An 18,944-nucleotide genomic window follows, 5' to 3' on the forward strand; every position below is an offset into this window, starting at 1 on the left:
TTTCCTTTGAAAGACCAAGCAAAAGGTTTGAGGTCAATTGATGATGCTATGCACAGAGACAAAGCCCTCTTCAAATTGTTCCTCCATACAGTTTTAAATAATGTGTTATTTATGTTGCATTATTTCATTTACCAGCAAATGCATGTCTGCCATATGACAGTCACTGACTCAGGCCACACGTATTTCACATGCATTATAACAGAGACAATTACTGTGAAAGATTATTATGAAGGAAGCATTGAAGTTTAACCCTAACAGATAAACATTAAAACATGCTACTGCAAGTGCAGCACATTTGGTGTCCCACATGACTGGTACCTATTTTTGTATCTTCACCCCAGATTGCTTGTTAGCGGTCACTGAGTTCTTCCAACTGAAGGAACAAAACTCTCAATTATTTGTAAGGATATAAAAAATGCTACCAAATACCAAACTGGAGAAGGTATGGGTATGAATTACTTGCACAAATTTGTAAGAGATTTTTCAAAAGCGCTTACCCATAGCAGAGCTGACCTGGCTGACCACTGAATGTGACAACAGATCCTGAAATATGTAACAATTCTACAAAATCATTCCTATCCCTTTTAGTACAACTCTAGTTTTCGTACATGGAAAATAATTGGTTATATAAAACACCTTAACCACCATTGCAGTTTTAAAGAAGACGTTATTGTTAAGTCAATGGAAAAAGTAGGTTGACATAAGCTCAAAAGAATCAGTTTTTCAGCCCAAGAACAGTTAGATGCCTTGGGCTAAATGCTTTAGTTTATACTGAACATCACATAATTTAGAAATGGCTATTTTCACCAGTTTAGCTGCTGACACTTTTCTTAAAAATCATATAATTCAGAACACCAGTACCAGGCTGATCAAAGATGAGGAACATGGAGGAAGAAGCAAAACCTGCCTAAAAGCCACCAGTGCCTTATCTCATTAACTCTCACCAACTTCCATGTATTGCTGATTACTCAGCCTAAATTAACATGTTTCAGTAATTGTGTTGTTACTGATGCCCTCTGTACAGCCAAATATTCATTAGCCTGGGTTAGAGAATGTGAATTACGCTGGACTTACCAAATCCAAAAGCGCTGGAACCACCAACACTCTGGGAAGCCTGAACACTGGTAGAGGTGTAGAGTCCAGTTACTAGTAAGCCATCAAAAAAGGTACTTGTCGAAATAGTCACTGAAATGAGAGAAATAAAATACATTACATTATTTATAAGCAGTTCTTAAGATCCTATAAATCATCTGTGAGCAGACTATTTGCACTGGAATGAGATCCCATCATTCAGTACAGCAAATTCATCTGAATTCCCCCAATACTTGAGACAGTTCAGTGACTTTAAATTGGCTTTCCCATGTAATTTGCCTGAACTACTTGTTCAGTGTTCAAGCTGTGTGTGCCAAGTTTCAGTATGCTCCTGTATATCTTCCTCAGGGTTTACGTAAAGCAAATTGACTGTTTTAGAGGTAAACGACTACTATTTATTGGTGTTTGACTCAGCTTCTATTCCTAAATGAATCGTAAGCCCTGTACCAGTAATCTTGTGCAGCAGGAACCAGGCACAAATTGAATATTACAACAGGATTTAAAATGAACATCAAAAGGGTGGTAACAGCCACCTCTGCCTGGCAAGTTGCCACTGGCAGAAGCACAAAACTATCCTATACACCAAGTTCACAATGAGTTAGTAAAATGTAGCATTGAAATATATATATATATATGTAAATAATAGCCAAGATATTAGAATATAGTAAAAGCAATTAAATATGCAGAGTTATGATGTTGTTCTTCCTTAAGTAGGGTGAAAAATTATGGTTATCATACATTTTATGGTATTATACATTTAAACTACATGGGTATCTGAATAATTACAGAGTATGTGTATTTCAGTAACTCAAGAATGGAGATCTTAGAGAGTCTGAGATATTACCAGTAAAATAATCATCCAAATAACATCTACTAGTAACACTGGAATCTATATATTCTTTGTTAGAATTGAAAAAAAACCCTTGCAATATTTATTTACTTCTTGTAAACACTAATTCTCACATTTTTACTTTGGTATCTTTCAGATTGTATCATTGTATATTTAACATCATCTTCAGTGGTTCTGTCTTGGAAAGACCTAAATAATTAAGTGATAGGTTTAGGTTTTTCCTATTATATAGACGTAATATACTTTACAGCCAGAATGACTTCTCTAATCCTAGAAGAGCACACAATTCATTGTTTCATAATAATCAGCTGTCCAGCTTTGTTGTTGTTTTTTTTTAATAATCTAACACTAGGTTACAGAACAGAAATCCTGAAAAAAAAAAAAAAGATAGATTTACAGTAAGGCAAATTTTTTCTCTGTCCCCTAACCATTATCCATTTGGTATCATCCTTTTCTACATTATTTGTGCAAATCTGTACACACATGTACTTAAATATGGCTAAGCTGCATTGCAAATATATGGCCTACCAAATAGGGCTTTTTAAAAAACTGTATTGCCAAGGACAAATTAACTTGGCCAAGTTGATCAACACAAAAATATGTCCCTACTGAAGAGAAGTCTCATGGCTTGCAGTCTCGTGCACACAAGATGCATCAAGTCCTTAGTTACCACACTGGTTCTGCTTTCATACTTTAATGCTTTTTTTTCCCCACTCCTAACACACAGGGATCAGTGCTCGACAGGGATTGCTGACAAACTCTGATCTCTCCCTACACCACATTTCACCTCCCCTTATTGGTCTCCCTTGCTGGAAACGTGATGAGCCAGTGACTGGCTGGCAAACTGAACCAAGGTACCACAAAATGACTGTTAGAGACACATGTTCAGCGGTGAAAGAGTTGTTTGGGTTGTTTTTTTTTAATCTAAACATTCATTCAGTGTTTCACCTGGCGTACACTTTGGCTTAAACTTACTATTAAGTATCTAAAGAGAATGCAAACATTGACAGTGGCTTAATTTCTTCTGAGCCAAGGATATTTACCATATCCAATTAATTCTTAAATTCTTTATTGTCTTTTCTTTGACTATTCATTAGTATACTGAATAATTCCTGGATACAATTTTTCTTCTCCTATGACTCCAAATTTCAGTGTTTTGCAGTAGCCACTTCCCTGAATGCAGACACAGGTTCAACTTTTAAGAAGAGGCCACTACTGAGATATATGTTAAAAGAACAGCAAAAGAGACTAGATCTTTAGAAAATAAAAGAAGTGTTACGGAGAGAAAAAGAAAAATCAAACAAGCAAACAATGAATTCTTCCTGCTTTTGATGATGAAGTGGCAAATAAAGCAGAACCTTTTCTTCCCTTTGTGCTTTTGAACCAACAAAGAGGCAAAACATATGTTGAAAAAATATGCCTATGCGTTATTTTTGAAGACTTGGCAAAACAGTCAGTGAAAAGCTTTGCTATAAGGGCACCAGGCCAGTACTTTGCTGCCATTTTGTTTCCCTGTGGGGAATTTTACTGAATAGGATATAATGCAAAATCCTACTGTGAACAGGTGACCAGTTTCTCTCTGGGAAAGAAGTGATATTTTACAATGCCTGTATTTGATTTTGAACATATTTGTGTGATTGTCAACCCTCATTTTACATGAGCATGTAATAGGTCAATTTTTATTGTTGAAAAATTTCCAACACAGTATGGCTCCCTCATTAAGCCTCTGGGAAACTGCACAACGCCTCTAGCACATTTTTTAAAAACAGAGCACTAGGCTGTTGTTATACATGTGTCATACATTTCAGAATAATTTCATAGCTCTTCAAGAGGGAAAAAATTAATCATGACATTCTCAGTGATGACTTTTTTCTCTACCCAGTGGTGAAATACATCAAATTCCTGTAAAATGAAAGAAACACCATGCAAAGTGTTAATGACCAAGAGCAGGAAAGCTGTGCTAATGCATAGCATGCAGCAACAGGACCTTAAATTTCTGTTGGGACTAGGACTTGTGATTGAGGGCTCTCAGCCTCCTCTTCCAACAGCAATAAGAAGATTCCTCCGAGATCCCCGCCACCAGGATTTGGTTTTTCCCTTTACACTGGCTCATGCCATATGCAATTGACGCCAAATATCTAGTGCTTCGGGAGCAAGGGTTTAAGCCAAGACCAACATGGACTTTGGAAAACATCTGGAGGAGCACAGCTGCATGGACTGCTTGTGGCATGCAGGCAGGAGGGGCCCTGGCACAGCACCACTACCTGCCCCACAGCACCCAATGAGCAACATGGCAGCGAGTCTCCTCTACAGAAAATCTAATCAGGCTCTGCTCCACCCTCAACACCTTCCTTGTGAGGAGAATTTGAGTGACTGAAGAAGCGAGGAGCCCTTCCTGGACATTGCCACCTCCCATAGAGCACCCCACAGCCAGCCCTTCTGGATGCTGCACTAGTGTGAGTGGGAAGCCCTGGTTTGACTTGTCACACACTGATGACAGATAGGAAGCTCATGGACAGACAATGAGAGCAGGCAGTCCATGGTGCAGACAGATAGGAAGCCCTCAACTGCCTTGAAATACCCCAGTGAGAGGGACTGAGAACATCTTCCCAAGAAATGCAGGAGGGCTGCATTGGGAACTATCTACTCATCAAGAAACAGCACACTGCAAATAATAGAGGCAAAATTGACAACATCAATATTAAAAGTTGCCCAACATATCTTTCTATTTTCAGTCCCTGAGATCTTTGCAAATTTTTACCCTCTTGAGCTTTTTGGTGGGGTTTTGTTTCATTTTGCTTTTTTCATGGTAATTGTCCATCTCAGACTGATTTAATTATTTAAGGGAGAGGGAATTTCAGTCAAAACACTTCATCCATTTCTGAGATGAGGTGAGAGGAAAAAGCTGTATTGCCGTGGCTGAAAAATTCCACTGTCCTTCGCTTTCAGCAGCTCTTCTACTCTCAAATGTGAGAGCTATCCTCCAAGTTTGGACAAATATTATATATATACATATATATGTGTGTGTGTGTATATATATATATATATATATATATATATATATATATATATATATAAAAAATAATCCAAGATCACACATGCTCAATATAGAAAATTTCATTTTTAGCATCTAAATATTTCTGGAGATTCTGTCCTCATTTAGCACTCTGAGCTCTCACTGACTAATAGAGCTAGCTGAAGAAAGTCCCACGAAACATATTTCAGCCCAGCTATGCTTCTTTGTTGGAGCAGAAGTGCTTTGTGGAGATATCATTTCCAAAGATGCTTTGATCTAGGAAGTTTCTCAGTGTTTTAAAGCTGGAAGTCATGTCTGCTGCTTGGAAAGAAAGGGATCTTAATCAAAAGTCTAAGCCCTCTGATGAGAAAACATCAATTCAGCAGAATCTCACTTCTCAAAACGCTGCAAAAGGTGCAAATTGTGACAAAAATGAAGTTTCTCCTAAAGTTTGACCAATATTATCCCAAATAACTTAAACCAAGGAGACACAAATCAGACCTGAGGAAAATAAGACAGTGTGTGAACTGGGATGGGGAAGGTTGTGACACTGGAACCAATACAGGGGAAGAGAGACTTTTTGGAGAAGAACTGGTAAGCAATGGGGAAGAGGGGACTATGGCTGGTCAAAGTGGAAGAGAGAGGGTTATGGAAAGAAGGCGACGGGATCTAGAGCTGTGGCCTGGAAACCCTGATGTTCAGAACATCAAGGGACTTTGCATAGGGATTGGCATGAGAGACCAGGAACAAAATCACCTGTGAAAGGCAACAGAAAAGTGTGGGTCAGCCTCACACACTAGTCAACAGCCAGATGGCAACACACTACTGTCTCCTATTCTGCCTTCTGCATCCAGTCAACAGTGTTTGCATGACTGATATGAAATCTTCCTGTCCCAGAATCACATGGGTTAGGTGGACCACTTCAATTTACTTTGTAAAATTCTAGGAAATGGGGCCATGAAGAAACCTCAACATATCAGGGCAGGAAAATACCACAGAAGTAACCTTCAGTACTGCTTTGCCCTCCCCTTATTTGTGGTCACATAATATTTATTTTTTTTCAAACAACTGTATTTCCGAGAATCATGAAGCCACTGGCTCAACTTTCCACCAAAAGAACGTGAAGAGTTGTTGACTGCAACTCCCTGCATGCTCAGCACATGGACATTTCTGTGCTCACCTGGAGTCGCTACAGAGACTGGTTAAGTGAGCATGCAAGCTGGCCTCATCCTGCCAGCACCACATGTCTCCAGGGAGCTTTGGGGTGCTATTTCCTTGGGAATGGAGGGGATGCAGCATCCTCTCTTTGGAGATGACTTGGGCTTCCCATGACAGGTTTTTGTAAGAGCCCTGGAGTTGGTGCCTCCTGTGGGACAAGAAGCAGCAGTGCCTCCAGCAATGCCAGGAGCTGACATGCCTTGAGGAGGAAGAAGGTCAGGAAGGAGGAGGCTGGCAAGGTTACTGATGAAATCATACTGCAGGTGGAGGTAGCAGCATAGAAGGAAAGAAGATGAATTTTGAACTGTAGTTATTTTCAGTTATTTCTGAGAAATTCAAGCTGTTCTTTCACTGTTTCCAGTTTTATATGCTACACATACTCATCGAACGATTTGAGTTGGAAGGGACCTCAAAGGCCATCTAGTCCCAATCCCCTGACCAAAGCCACATCCAACCTGGCCTTGAACACTGCCAGGGAGCAGGCAGCCACATCTCCTCTGGGGAACCTGTGCCAGGGCCTTACCACCCTCACAGTAAAGAATTTCTTCTTAATATCTAGTCTAAATCTACCCCTTTTCACTTTAAAGCCATTACCCTTTGTCCTATGCTCTTGTAAACAGTCCCTCTTCAACTTTTCTGTAGGCCCCTTTAGGCACTGAAAGGCTGCAAAATCTGCACTGAAAGACAAGTTTGGCTGTTCTTTAGCACAAGCTAAATGTCACTAAGAGGGCTGACATGTACAGAAATTCCACAGAATTTGCAGTTGCTGTTGATCACAATCAAAGAGTCAAAAAACTTTAAGGCAAGGAAAAGGGCTACATATAGAGATACAGAGATAACACATGAAACAGCATGAGTGGAGATTTAACAGAGTTCAAGAAAGAATTAATGAAGGTAAAAGTCTTCGAAGCCCTGTATAGTGTTTATGTGAGTCAAGACACATAGCCACAGTGCAACACGGCAGCTTGTATGCCATGAAGAAAACATAGAATAAGTTTGGTATGTGAAACGGGATCATCACAGTCAGCAAATTTCCCTGTGTCAAAGCAATGAAAGGCATTTTTTTAGGTTCTTATTAAGGTTGAAGCCAGTTCCTTTTAACACTGTAATAATATTACATCATTGCACACCTGAGCCACAGATAGAAACTTTCTTCTTAAGAAATAAATTACTCATACTGAAGTCATGCAGTTTTTTAGTTTGACTCCTCAAATATATATCAGCCTCTAAGTAATGCATGTCAGGTGTGCAGCGGCACTGTTGAGAGAGGTTCCTTCACAGTGCCACGGCTTTCACAGGAGACTGCAAAAAAGAAACGGAGACTAACAGCAAATACAGCAAAGGCTGTCAATTCACACTGCGTTCAGAGCCAAGCAGAGCTTAACACTCCCTAAAACAGCCAGCAGTATGAATGTAATCCAACAGCAGTGTACTTGGGATCACCCAAGCTCAGATGCTTGCATGCAAACACTGTCTCTCTTATACAGCTCAGATGATTAGGAAGAATTCACTCGTGAACAAGTTCACCCAGGAGGCCAGGACAGAGACACTCCATCCTCTGAGTTTCATTTTCTGCTACCACATCAGCAAATGCTAGGCTTGGTTAAACTTACCTATGACACTACCATAGATACTGGGCACACAATATGCCAGGAAGATGACAATAGGCAGATCACCACTCCAAAACCACATCTCTGACTAGCATCTGGAAGTGGACACAACTATTGTTTAAAACCATCTATATTGTGCTACCACATCATGCCTGAATTGTCATCTGAAGCTGCATATTCTCCATGCAGCTGAGAGAGGCACCACCTTGTTGTGGTAGACATAGTAGATAGCTCTGTCATTAGCACATTTCCACCACAGCACAGGACTGGAAAGCAGTCACCTTGCAGTATGGTCTCAGCACTAGCCTTGACAGCTCTGAGGTGGAGCTGGGATGGGCACGGACCTTGCCAGTTTAGAGATGGAGCTGAGATGGGGAAATGAACCGCAGCCCAGTGAGCACAAGGACCTCTGGCAGGGGCATGTGCCATGGCTTGCTGTGTCTCAGCATCTCTTGGCCAACAAGACCTGTTCAAAAACCCACACTTGGTTGATCCTGTTCCAAATTTTAGCTCTCTGGCTTTGCTCAATAACTTTAATGGTAGAAATGAAGTTGTTCCCCCAGAGTACATTTCTGGGCTCATCACCTGCAGTCCCAGCAAGTTGGTTTGTGCAAAACATGAGCCACGCATGGAAGATATTCTTCATCCCTTCCCAAATTGGTCCCCTCTTTTAGACAGTGGTGCCTTTATGCTACCATCATGCAAAACCAAACACAAGTGACCCAAGTGTAAACTCATCCTGGCATGTAGCACTGTCTTACAGGGTGCGAATTTTGGCACTAAGCACAAATCCTTAAAATATCAGGCAACCCCTGAAATGCCATCTATGGATGAAATTGCTAGTAAGAAGAGAATAAGCACTGATGCCTTATTTAAAGGTGCACTTTTTAGACACTGCAATAACAATCTATAAATACTCACACAGAGTTTTACTGGTATGAATTCAAAATAGTGTGCTGATAAATGCATTTGTAAATTCATGTGTAGTGTGCATTGTTAAAAGGATGCAGAAACTGTATACACTTAATTGTCCTCAGAATCTTATTAGTATGAAGGAGGAATTCCTAAGAAATAATGACACATAAGTTGACAACAAGCTAATCTTTTGTGCTCACAGAAACACTTTGCTTTCAAAATAAACCAAACCCTTTATGCAGCAATTTCAAATACAAGTTCCAGACAGACACCCAAGAACAGTTTGAATCACAGGGCTACATCTCATCCAGCAAAAACAAAATCCGAAAACCCACAGGATTCTTACTCATCCTGGGTTTAATTTTCCCTAGATAAGTGGGAGAAAACAAAAATGAGACATTTCATTCATGGTTGAATAACCAGACATATACAAGGAACAGCATTCTTACAACTGCAAATGTTTTCAAGTAAGTTTTTTTTAAGCCCACACCAAAGCAGTAGATTCATAACAGCACACCAGTGAACTTTTCTTGAAGGTGGACTGATGGCATATTGAACAGCACCCTCTCTAATCTGTGATGCTTTCACCAGTAATTCCAGTTACCAATAGCTCTGAGGAGAAGGGGAGTAAATATACTTTAAGTTTTGAACCTTGCTCTAGACAGCTTAAAATCAGATCTGGTGTTGCTTTGTGTTAAGGTACTAGTTTCAGTGGTTCTGCCCCATGCTCCATCAAAGCTCTTTGTCTCCATAGCTCTTCAGTTCTTTTCCTAAATTGGTAGTGAGCAACAGAGAACTGAAAATAGATTGCAGATGTGTGGCAAGATGTCAGTAACATGATACAGAGAGACATCATTTGTCATTGATGCAAAGAGTAGCCTATCAGCCTTGTGAAAGAACTATTTGCAGACACACTACTTATAACATCTTTTTTGAAAGTTAGTAACAAGACAGTGATAATGACACCAGCAGCAACATAACCAAAGTTTATTCTTATATTCCTAAACTACAAATGATTTGCCACATTTTATAACCTCCGAGATATTTCAGAGCCTGCATCACACTAAAAGGGAAGAGTCCAATGCTTAGGTCTGTGAACAGACTCAGGTGCATGATTCCAAAATTAGACACAAGAGCTTCACTTCTCATGCATCAAAATCCCTAATTTAAATATGTTTCTGACCATACCTAAACCCACTGGAAACAGCCATGTTGAGAAGCACTTTGTTCCACCAAACGTTGGCACAGACCTGACAGAAGAAGAGCGGCCACTTTCATAGCAGCCTTCTTTCTAACCAACAGATGGGTAATCAAGGCTCTCACCTAGGTAAAAATATCCAAACCTGAACTTCCCAACCAAAACATTTTCAACCCTGGAGTGTGTGTGGCCCAGCCACTGTCCCTGAGCTGCAGGCATTGCATTTTGTGTGGGAAAACTGAATACCAGCTGGCACAGAGAGAGGTTTGTTCTCTATTCCCGTGGTTGGGACAGCCTTCTTGGAAGGAAGAGATGGACGCTTCAGTTGATGGCCAGTGAATATGTGCTACTGCTATATAAAGCTCCTGAGAACATCATATCTATTTATGTCACCCCATTTAGCCTGTAAATCTCACCCTAACATTGGCATTTAAAACAGACTAGATGAATCACACTTAAGAAATGCCCGATTCTCCCCACTGACGACAAAGGGAGCCCCGACTGTAAAGCTCAGCTGTAGATGTCACCACTGAAGACATCCAAACTGAGATGAATCTCACCAAAAGCCACACAAAGTTAACTTTATTATTCAGCTTTTATTTAGATGTCCAACTATTACCCACATCAGAGGGAGGTCAGTAGGAATTAAGGATTCCAGCACCCAGAGCTCAGCCGAGGACATTAGGGACAAGGCCTATATTTATCTTCTTTCTCGTGCTATGCCAAATGTATCATTAATGCTTAGCAACTTAGGGAGAAGTGTTGTAGTACTGGGAAGCTCCAAAGGATATCAGAAAATGTCTGTTACTCTGATAACTCAGACACCTAAACAGCATTAATGAAGTTCAAGAATTTAAAAAAATCTGGAATTGAAACAAAATTCTTTTTATAAAAATCTACATCAGCTATCTTTCTAAAAATGGTGTCTAGCAGAAGTCATCAACAGTCAAAATTCAACCACTGAATTATACTGCAACTATAGTCAAAGCAAGAATGATCATCTAGATACTATTTTCTATCATGAATAATTAAGGATGACGCTTTATAGTCCTAGCTCATGAAACACAAACCAAATCACATTATTTGTTAAAATTGATCTCTGCAACAAAATGCTAACAAAATGTTGTCAATATGAGAGTTAGTAGCATAACATAACAGCCAGCAGCACATGACGGCAAGGCTTAACAACTGGGAAACTTATTTTGCCAGTCCTAGTGTATTGTTTCTTATTCAAAGCCCTATGAGCAGATGGGAGGAGTACCTAGGTCATCCCTAGACCTCACCAGCAACAAAGGGTATGAAGCAAGCCTGGTCGCTAGTCTATGCTGAACAGTCTTGTGTCCATATTCAGCAACTACCAATCTCCTTATTTAGTTTCAAATTCAAATTTTTTCATGCTTCTATGAAATATGCCAACAAAAGGTTTTTCTTAAAAACAGATTAAATGTTACTGTGATTACCTTTTTATTACTCTAAGCCTGAGAATATTGACCTCCATTTTGAAGCCTAACCTTATTTTTCATGCCTTTCAAGTTTATGTGAGGTTGCCTGTTTGATACCCATACATGAAAATTTCATATTGTTGGCTGTGCTCTCAATAAATTATTTAGAAGGTCTGAATATTACTGCAGTGTTCAGATTTTCAGAAGAGTTTGGTAAATCCCTTTATTCTGCTATCCTCAAAAGACAAAGAACTACTCAATACACAGTCAACAATAGTATTAAAAAATAAAATGAAGGCTGGCTTGGAAGAGAGCAAGTATAGTAATCTATTGGCAATCTATTATAATTCACTGATATCTAACCATTTGCAAGAACTTTTGTCTTAATTTTAGCTAAGGAAGCATGCCAACTAAAACCAGGCTGTTGAGCATGTTTACCTCAGGCTAAAAAAATCCAAATCCTCTTACAGACACATGAATTATGATAAGAAAATATCAAGAAGTGCATGAGTTCAAGTGATACTGGAGAATAAGGAAACATCTTCAAATGAAAATACACACACACAGTGCTCTTTTGTAGCTACTCATCTGCAAGATAAAACACAGCCTTGGATAAATATAAGACAATAGGTCTATCTTTTCCTAAACATCCTAAAAGAAATTCCCTACAGCTTGTATCTTCCAACTGCTGTCTTTTTATAGATTAAAAGAACCCACCCACAACAGGTCAGTTTCTTCTGTGCTTAAGAACTTGTTTAATTTGCCCTAGAAACATATAAAAATCTTAAACAGCCCACTCAGGGCCTGCTTGTTACTCTCAAAGCATGTAAATAATGTTTATCATAGTCCTAATGTACCCCAAAATGATACTGGTGCATTATAAAACTATTTTACTTATTTTCTAGTCCCGGTGCACGTGCGGCAGAGCCCGTACGGTGATGCTCACAACCTGTGTTGACTCCTTTCTAAAGCTTTCAACACCGGGTTTTTTTAAAACCTTCTAGAGAGCAGAAGTTGCGAATCACAGGGAATCCTTAGCTGGTGTGAAGTACAGGATTTGGGATGCTAAAATTCACTTCAGCTGCTTAAAGACATGTGCTTTCTGAGAGACTCTGAGGAGAAGACAAGAAGGCAGCAAGCGCAGCACAGGCCAAGTGGCAATCTCCTACGCTTCTGGACTGGCAGGCCAGGCCCGGGGATGCTGTACATTATCGCAAACAGCACTGCACACCTATTTAAGTAGCTGAATTGCCCCACTGAGATAGCCAAAAGTCTCTTCCAGCCTAGTTGTCCTGACACCAGCCATCTGTAGATGTTTTGAGAGGAGTACAGGAAAAAGAGTGCACAGCCAATGAGTCACACAACCTCTCCAAATACGCTCCCATCTCTAGGTACACTGGGTTGTGGCCTATAATAGTCATCAAAGAACCATTAGAGCATCTGTTTCAATAGCTTGCTTTGTACTTTCACAGCTTCAGGTGGCAAGGAGATCCATGATTTAATTAAATAACATGTGAAGTTGTTTTCCCTTTATTATTTTAATCTCTAATTTCTGTAAGTTCTTGCATTTTCAGTAACAACAAAATTGTTTTGCCTTATGAACAGCATTCAACATTCATAGACATCTTTCATATTTCTCCTAACCATTCCTTTTCCAAAATTGTGGAAACTTATTTTAGTTCCCCATTACACTAGAAGATTTGCCCTTGTCTCATGTAGTTTTACTATAACCTTTCCAAGCACGTGCAACCAGATCTGTCCATAACACCAAAATCTGGATATATACCATTGCACACCCAGTGGCAAAGTGATGTTGTCCATCTGACTCTTCAGTCCTTTCATCCTAATTCCTAAGGTTCAGTTTGACTTTATTTGACTCAGGATTAGAAGGGATATATTTGGGGAGTCCCTCAATATCCCACATATTCTGCATTATTTTTCCACATCCTACCCCCCTTTCTTTAATAGCTACACAGTTAAACTTTGACTGCCTAGAACAGCATGGTATATTATGCTATTACCATAAGTGCACATGATCACTTTGACTAATTAACTTCAGGCACCCCCACCTTACTAGATTCAGGTAGAAAGCTGGCATACTCTTGTAGTTTAGATCATAAACAGGGGTGAGAAATAAAGTTTCTGGCTCCATTTATCTTGAATATATTGGTACTTATCTTCCTTAAAACAGAACTTAACAGGATTGATTAATGGTCTGCAGTGATAAGAGACCTTAAAAAACCTGGTACTTTGCAGTCTAAACATATTGGACATCCAAAATAGCAGCCGTGGATTGGACATGCAGATGTTTGGGGAGTTTTAAATATCAGACTGGGGATTCTTCTCCCTGGATGTGAGTGTGTAGAACATTGTCTTCCTTACCCAAACTGCTCATCTCATAGTTCTTTCTATATAGCAGATCTACCCAATGGGGTCAGCAGTGTCTGTGTCACTGCCTGTCCAGCCCCAAAGTAGGTAAGTCAGGCTGTGGAAGTGTTTGCTCTAGCTCCCTGGAGAGCTACGGTCTGAGAGTGCACGAAAGCCCAGTTTAGAAGGGAAAAAGCAAAGAAAATGAGTACAGAAAAGGAAAGATTGAAATGCACTGGGAGCTGCTGAGAACCATGAGCAGAAGGAGATCCAAAATACAAGATGTTGATTATTATGGGAACAGGACATGAGAGTTGAAAGTGTGATAAAAGTGTGGTTTAATTTTGTATGTATGATTCATGCAACAAAATAATTCTGCTTAAGCACTGTCCCTCATTTGGTTGGTGCAGAATGCTATAAAAATAAAAAAAGCTAGACAACCCCCATCTATAAACTGGAACAAAGCTACAAAATAGCTTAGAGATTGGTTGACATTTTAAGTTAGACAGGAAGGAGTAAATGAGGATTCATATGGGAAAAAGATAGTAGGATTTATACTGAATGTAAGGCAGTATTTATACATATGAATGATGACTGGACTGTAACAAACCTTTATACAACCCTTTGGCCATATATAGTATATTAATATTCTAAGGTCTAATCAATGAATAGTAATTACTTCTGAAGGTTCAATTCAGAACAAGGAAAAGAATCTTAAAAAATACAAACATTCACTAGTCTCTTGGCATTTAAAACACACCTAATGAAAATGAGTCAAAGTAATGAAAATAATGTGCTTAAAAGATAAAATTCATAAAAATAAGAGCAATATTAAAGCTCAGTGCATCTGTTTGTCTTATCTTAATGGATATGTGGCTAAATGGGTCAGAGGCAGAGATGGTCACAGTAATACAACACATATGCTGATGCTTTACAGTGTGATTCTTTATGGTGTATTTTGTCAAGGCTTGGCATGCCAAGTAATTGATGGCTCCCTTACTAAGGGTATAACTGTAGTTATATCATTTTATGGAGAGCAGTTTGTTCTTTGTGTTTGGTTTGTTATAATGGTCAGCTACTGAGCAAGAAAGACCAGGAGCTGGAACAGTGGGACTGCGGCAGGTTGTGTTTAGGAAACCTTCACCACAGCACTGAGGGAAAATCCATTTTGCTTGGGAAAACAACTAGATCTGAAGATAAAAGGGGTCCCTTCCAGATTCCTGGTTCTAGATGCTTTCTAACAGATGTGTTGCCACCCTTAAATACAGAAAAAACTGGAGCCAAATGTTTTGATAAACAACAAGCCATGCACATGCAGAAAAATATAACTGCAGCATGATGACTTCTGTTGGGTGAACTTGTCATTATTGTTTAGCTGCTTGTTAAATACTTTGCATACACAGTTAATTCCCAAAACGTCACTCTCTGTTCTAAAAAAAATAAGGGGGATGGGGGGAAAGGAACAGGATGGTTCTCATCCTTGGTGTGTATGCAACTATCCCAGATACTATCAGTACAAATTCCCCTAGCAGCTAACAGATTTTTACAAACCAGTTCATGTCCTCTTTCCATGCTGAAATTCTTTCTGCTCCGCACATCCCAGTGCAAGAGATAAGTATGCACAGCCATGTCCCTGCTATGACTCATACTTGTTAGAACAGAAACAGGCACTTGGCTCAGTGTTAAAAAAAAAGTCCCACAGCTGCCTGCTTTGGTTTGCTGCAAGCCTCCAGCTCCCCAGTTTTACACTGGTGTGCCACAGAGGTCCTCAGGTCCCGCAGGAGATAATTACTAAGAAGTATCTCTAGAGTAAGTGATGTTCTGCGTGCTATTATAGGAGGGTGGCAAGTGTTAAAATTGCATATGTACTAATCCTAATGTTTCAATTTAGCCTTGACAGTTTTCATGCAAGGAATCAGCAGAGCAACTTCATGTCACAGTGATAATACTCAGAGCAGATATGTTTTAGGCAGAGACATTAGTCAGTTGAGTGGAAGATCATACTTTATATTTAAGGGCTTTGCTATTGGGAGTATGAAGCCCATGCTCTTTGGCAGTAGAAGGTTCAAATAGGACTATGAGAAATGTGGCAAAAGGGTGGGATATCAAAAAGGACAGCTGCACCATGGGGAAATCAGCTACCTGCAAACTAAGATGTACAACTACCACAGCCATTGTCCTAGAGATGAGGTGGTAACAGGAAGAACTACATTAATTGCTAGAATAACTTGTACTGGTATCATCAACAAGAAGCCAAGCTAGCCCAGAGCCATGGTAACTAGCAGATCTGTGCCAGAAGAAAACGCAACCCAACCAACCAACCAACAAACATGAAAAGGCTTTTATGTTCTTAGCCTTCCTTCTTCAGTTTATCAATGAAAATTTTAAGAGTAAATCTAAGAAAAAACATCCCTCTGCATGGGGCTTCCCCCCCAACCCCGTTCCCCCTTAAAAAAAAATGTTAGTCAAACATATCTGATGCAAACATCACTTATTGGATAAATGCAACCTAACCATGGGAATGCAGGTAAATCCATAGACCCTATTTGGTTACTCTGTCTCCTGTTCTCCAGCATCTCTTAACACTTAGTTGAGATGCTCTGTACACTATACTTGCAAAATACGTAATAGATGGGAGTCAAGAAAAGTGCAATGAAATACATTTTTTAAAACCCAAACAAACAAAAACCACAGGCAAATAAAAAAGGTGTTCTAGGAAAACACTTCTGTGTATCTTCCACCACATTAGCTCAGAGGTAAATGCACATTCTCCTACCAAAAATCCTAAGAAACTTGGACTTTTGCTAAGACTCTTCCCTAAATACTAGCAATGATTAGTGCTTTGCCAATACCATTTGAACATTTATTATCCAAAGGTGGGATAACGAAGGGATTTTAGAAGACTGAAATGCTTAAAAATTCATAAATGATAAAACATTCTTATTATGACTTCTTTCAACGAAAATTAAGTACTTTGATCTTCCCAACTATCATTTTAGCTTAGAATTAAATATTTCAGTTCATTTTGTGAACTGGAAAAAAAAATTGTGGGAGTTTTTTTTTACATCAGCATTTCAATGATCTTTCCAAACATTGTGCTAGTTGCTCCCCTTGCCCAGGAGGGCCATTTCACTATGCTTCAGGTTTTACAGCCTAGTTAATACATTCAACCTACTGATAGAGTAAAGGCAATAAGATCCTAACTACAGATTTTGTGATAGTACATGCCAAAACAAGAAAATCCAATTTAATCTTGAGGCAACAAAACCCAAAATGTATTATTGTGGAAAAAAAAGTGCAAAACCTATTTTTAGTCAAAATTCCCCTTACAAAAATTTTATTTTCAAAATTTAAAAAAGGAAAACCTGTGAAGAAAAATGGAAGACTTTTTTTTCCCCAGAGAAAAGTTTTCATTCTGCAAAAGCTGCATTTTTTGTAACAAATCATTCGTGATGGAACTGATTTTATTCTATTTTCTAGAGGGCAAAAGTATGCTTCACTTCTACTAAGTGTATTGTAATCCCTCCTTATGATTTCTTTTCCTCTTTTAGCTCTGACATATTTTTCCTTATTGCCAACACTAACATAAACAGGACTAAACACCATTTTCCTGTGAGCTCACATGCATAAGTAGCTTGGGCAATGTATTAGTTTTGCTGTTTATATTATCCTGTTGAAAACAGGGAGAACTTGGCACTTTTTCAAGTCCCAAAGAATAAAGTCAAAACTAAACTGAGCTGTCATTAGCAGATGAGCACAGAGCTGCCAGACTTGCTTCAGAGTTCATGATGCAATCTCCTCCAAAATCCCTGGCAAAAGGGACTTACACTGGTTTTAGACTTCTGCTTTCTCACCCAGGGAGAACTTTCAAGACCTGGAACCATGTCACTCGTCCTTTTAATGAATGGGTTCTTCGAGAGCAAGAAAAAATATGTGCTACAGAGGCAGATTACATCTAACTAGCTCAGAAAGTTAGGCAGTAAAAAGTTCCATCAAGCATTCTTGGAAAAGGTGTTTACAGATGGACACCAGCACACCAACCTGCAACGTTTCTGTGCTCATCCTCTTCTCCATTAAACTTCAGTTTTGCTTTTCACAACAACCAGAATTATGCATTGTGCTGGAGAGAAGCACTCCTCAAAAGGGAAAAAACACTGCATCAAAGAAAGATTTCTACCTTGGACCACAGCAAATTGCTTGGCTGGCCTGTCATTACACTCGAGGCGTTTGCAGGCAGCTGGGCCTCATTACAGGCAACAGAGCTTTAGCCACTAACTTCAGAGAGATCAGGATAAAGCACTAAATGCAGTGAAGATAATTTAAAGCACGTTAAGGAAGAAAATGAAATGGTATAGAGCACTGCTAATGCTGTATGCTAAGTGTGCTTCCTATTGAGTGCTGGAAGGCCATACATGCCTTGGACAAACGCTCCTACAGGGCTTTTGGTTTTCTTCAGCCTGGTGTGGCACTGCCCTGGTGGGAGCCTTGCCATGCTACAGCAGAATGAACAGCCAAAAGATGAGGCGCATCCCGACTTCCTGGTTGAACTGGTCCCAGTGGAGGAAACATTTCCAGTTAGAGCACTGTTGCAGAAAGCAGCTGTTTGGGTAAGAAAACTGCATGGTCAAGAGTTTGCCTGCGTGGGATTTGCTGATTTGCTTGATGTGAGTTTTAACAGCACTAATGTAGTAAATTGGACGATGAATGATATGAGCACTTGAGGGTCAGACCAGGCTCAGCTTCAAATAGACTTTTGCCTTCTATACCCCAGAGATGAACACATGACACTTTGAGCTGCTGTGCAACAGTGTGTAGACGGACAACCTAGAGCGCTGCCAACGCAGGATGAAGCACTGGGAAGTTGTTAACAATTCTGGTCCCTTGCAGCCCAGAAAGGACAAGGACTCCTAAGCCCAGGACCAGCAAAGGGGAGCATCTTTTCCACATCCCCCTGCTGACTCCCCTGCAGTTTCTCCTGCCAAAGAGCAAGCCAGCAAAGTGGACACTTCAACAGAAACTCATCAGTAAACTGTCTACAGCTTTAGAAAGCTAAACCCAACAAAACAGCAGATTGATACCACTTTCAGCCCTACCAGCTGGCAGCATTGCACTTAGGGTGCATTCCCAGGCCTCTGAACACGGTAAAGCTGTTTTGTTTGAGATCTCATGTGAATTTTGTCAAACACAGAAGGGCAGCTTTTCTAATCTACCGAAACTCAAAGGCATAACCAGACTT

The 18,944-nt window shown here is 39.7% G+C and overlaps 1 protein-coding gene across 1 annotated transcript in view; it reads right to left on the bottom strand.

The window, feature by feature from the left end:
- Positions 1 to 18,944, bottom strand: part of RELN (reelin) — a gene marked incomplete at its 5' end in the record, with an annotated part of 289,955 nt that overhangs the window by 241,130 nt on the left and 29,881 nt on the right. Inside the window, one exon of the mRNA XM_084269735.1 lies at positions 1,075 to 1,185. Within this exon, the coding sequence (XP_084125861.1) occupies positions 1,075 to 1,185 (111 nt within the window). The remainder of the gene's footprint in view (positions 1 to 1,074; positions 1,186 to 18,944) is intronic.

The sequence above is a fragment of the Gallinula chloropus genome (assembly GCF_964237585.1).
Source record: "Gallinula chloropus genome assembly, chromosome: 1".
Classification (NCBI taxonomy): Eukaryota; Metazoa; Chordata; class Aves; order Gruiformes; family Rallidae; genus Gallinula; species Gallinula chloropus.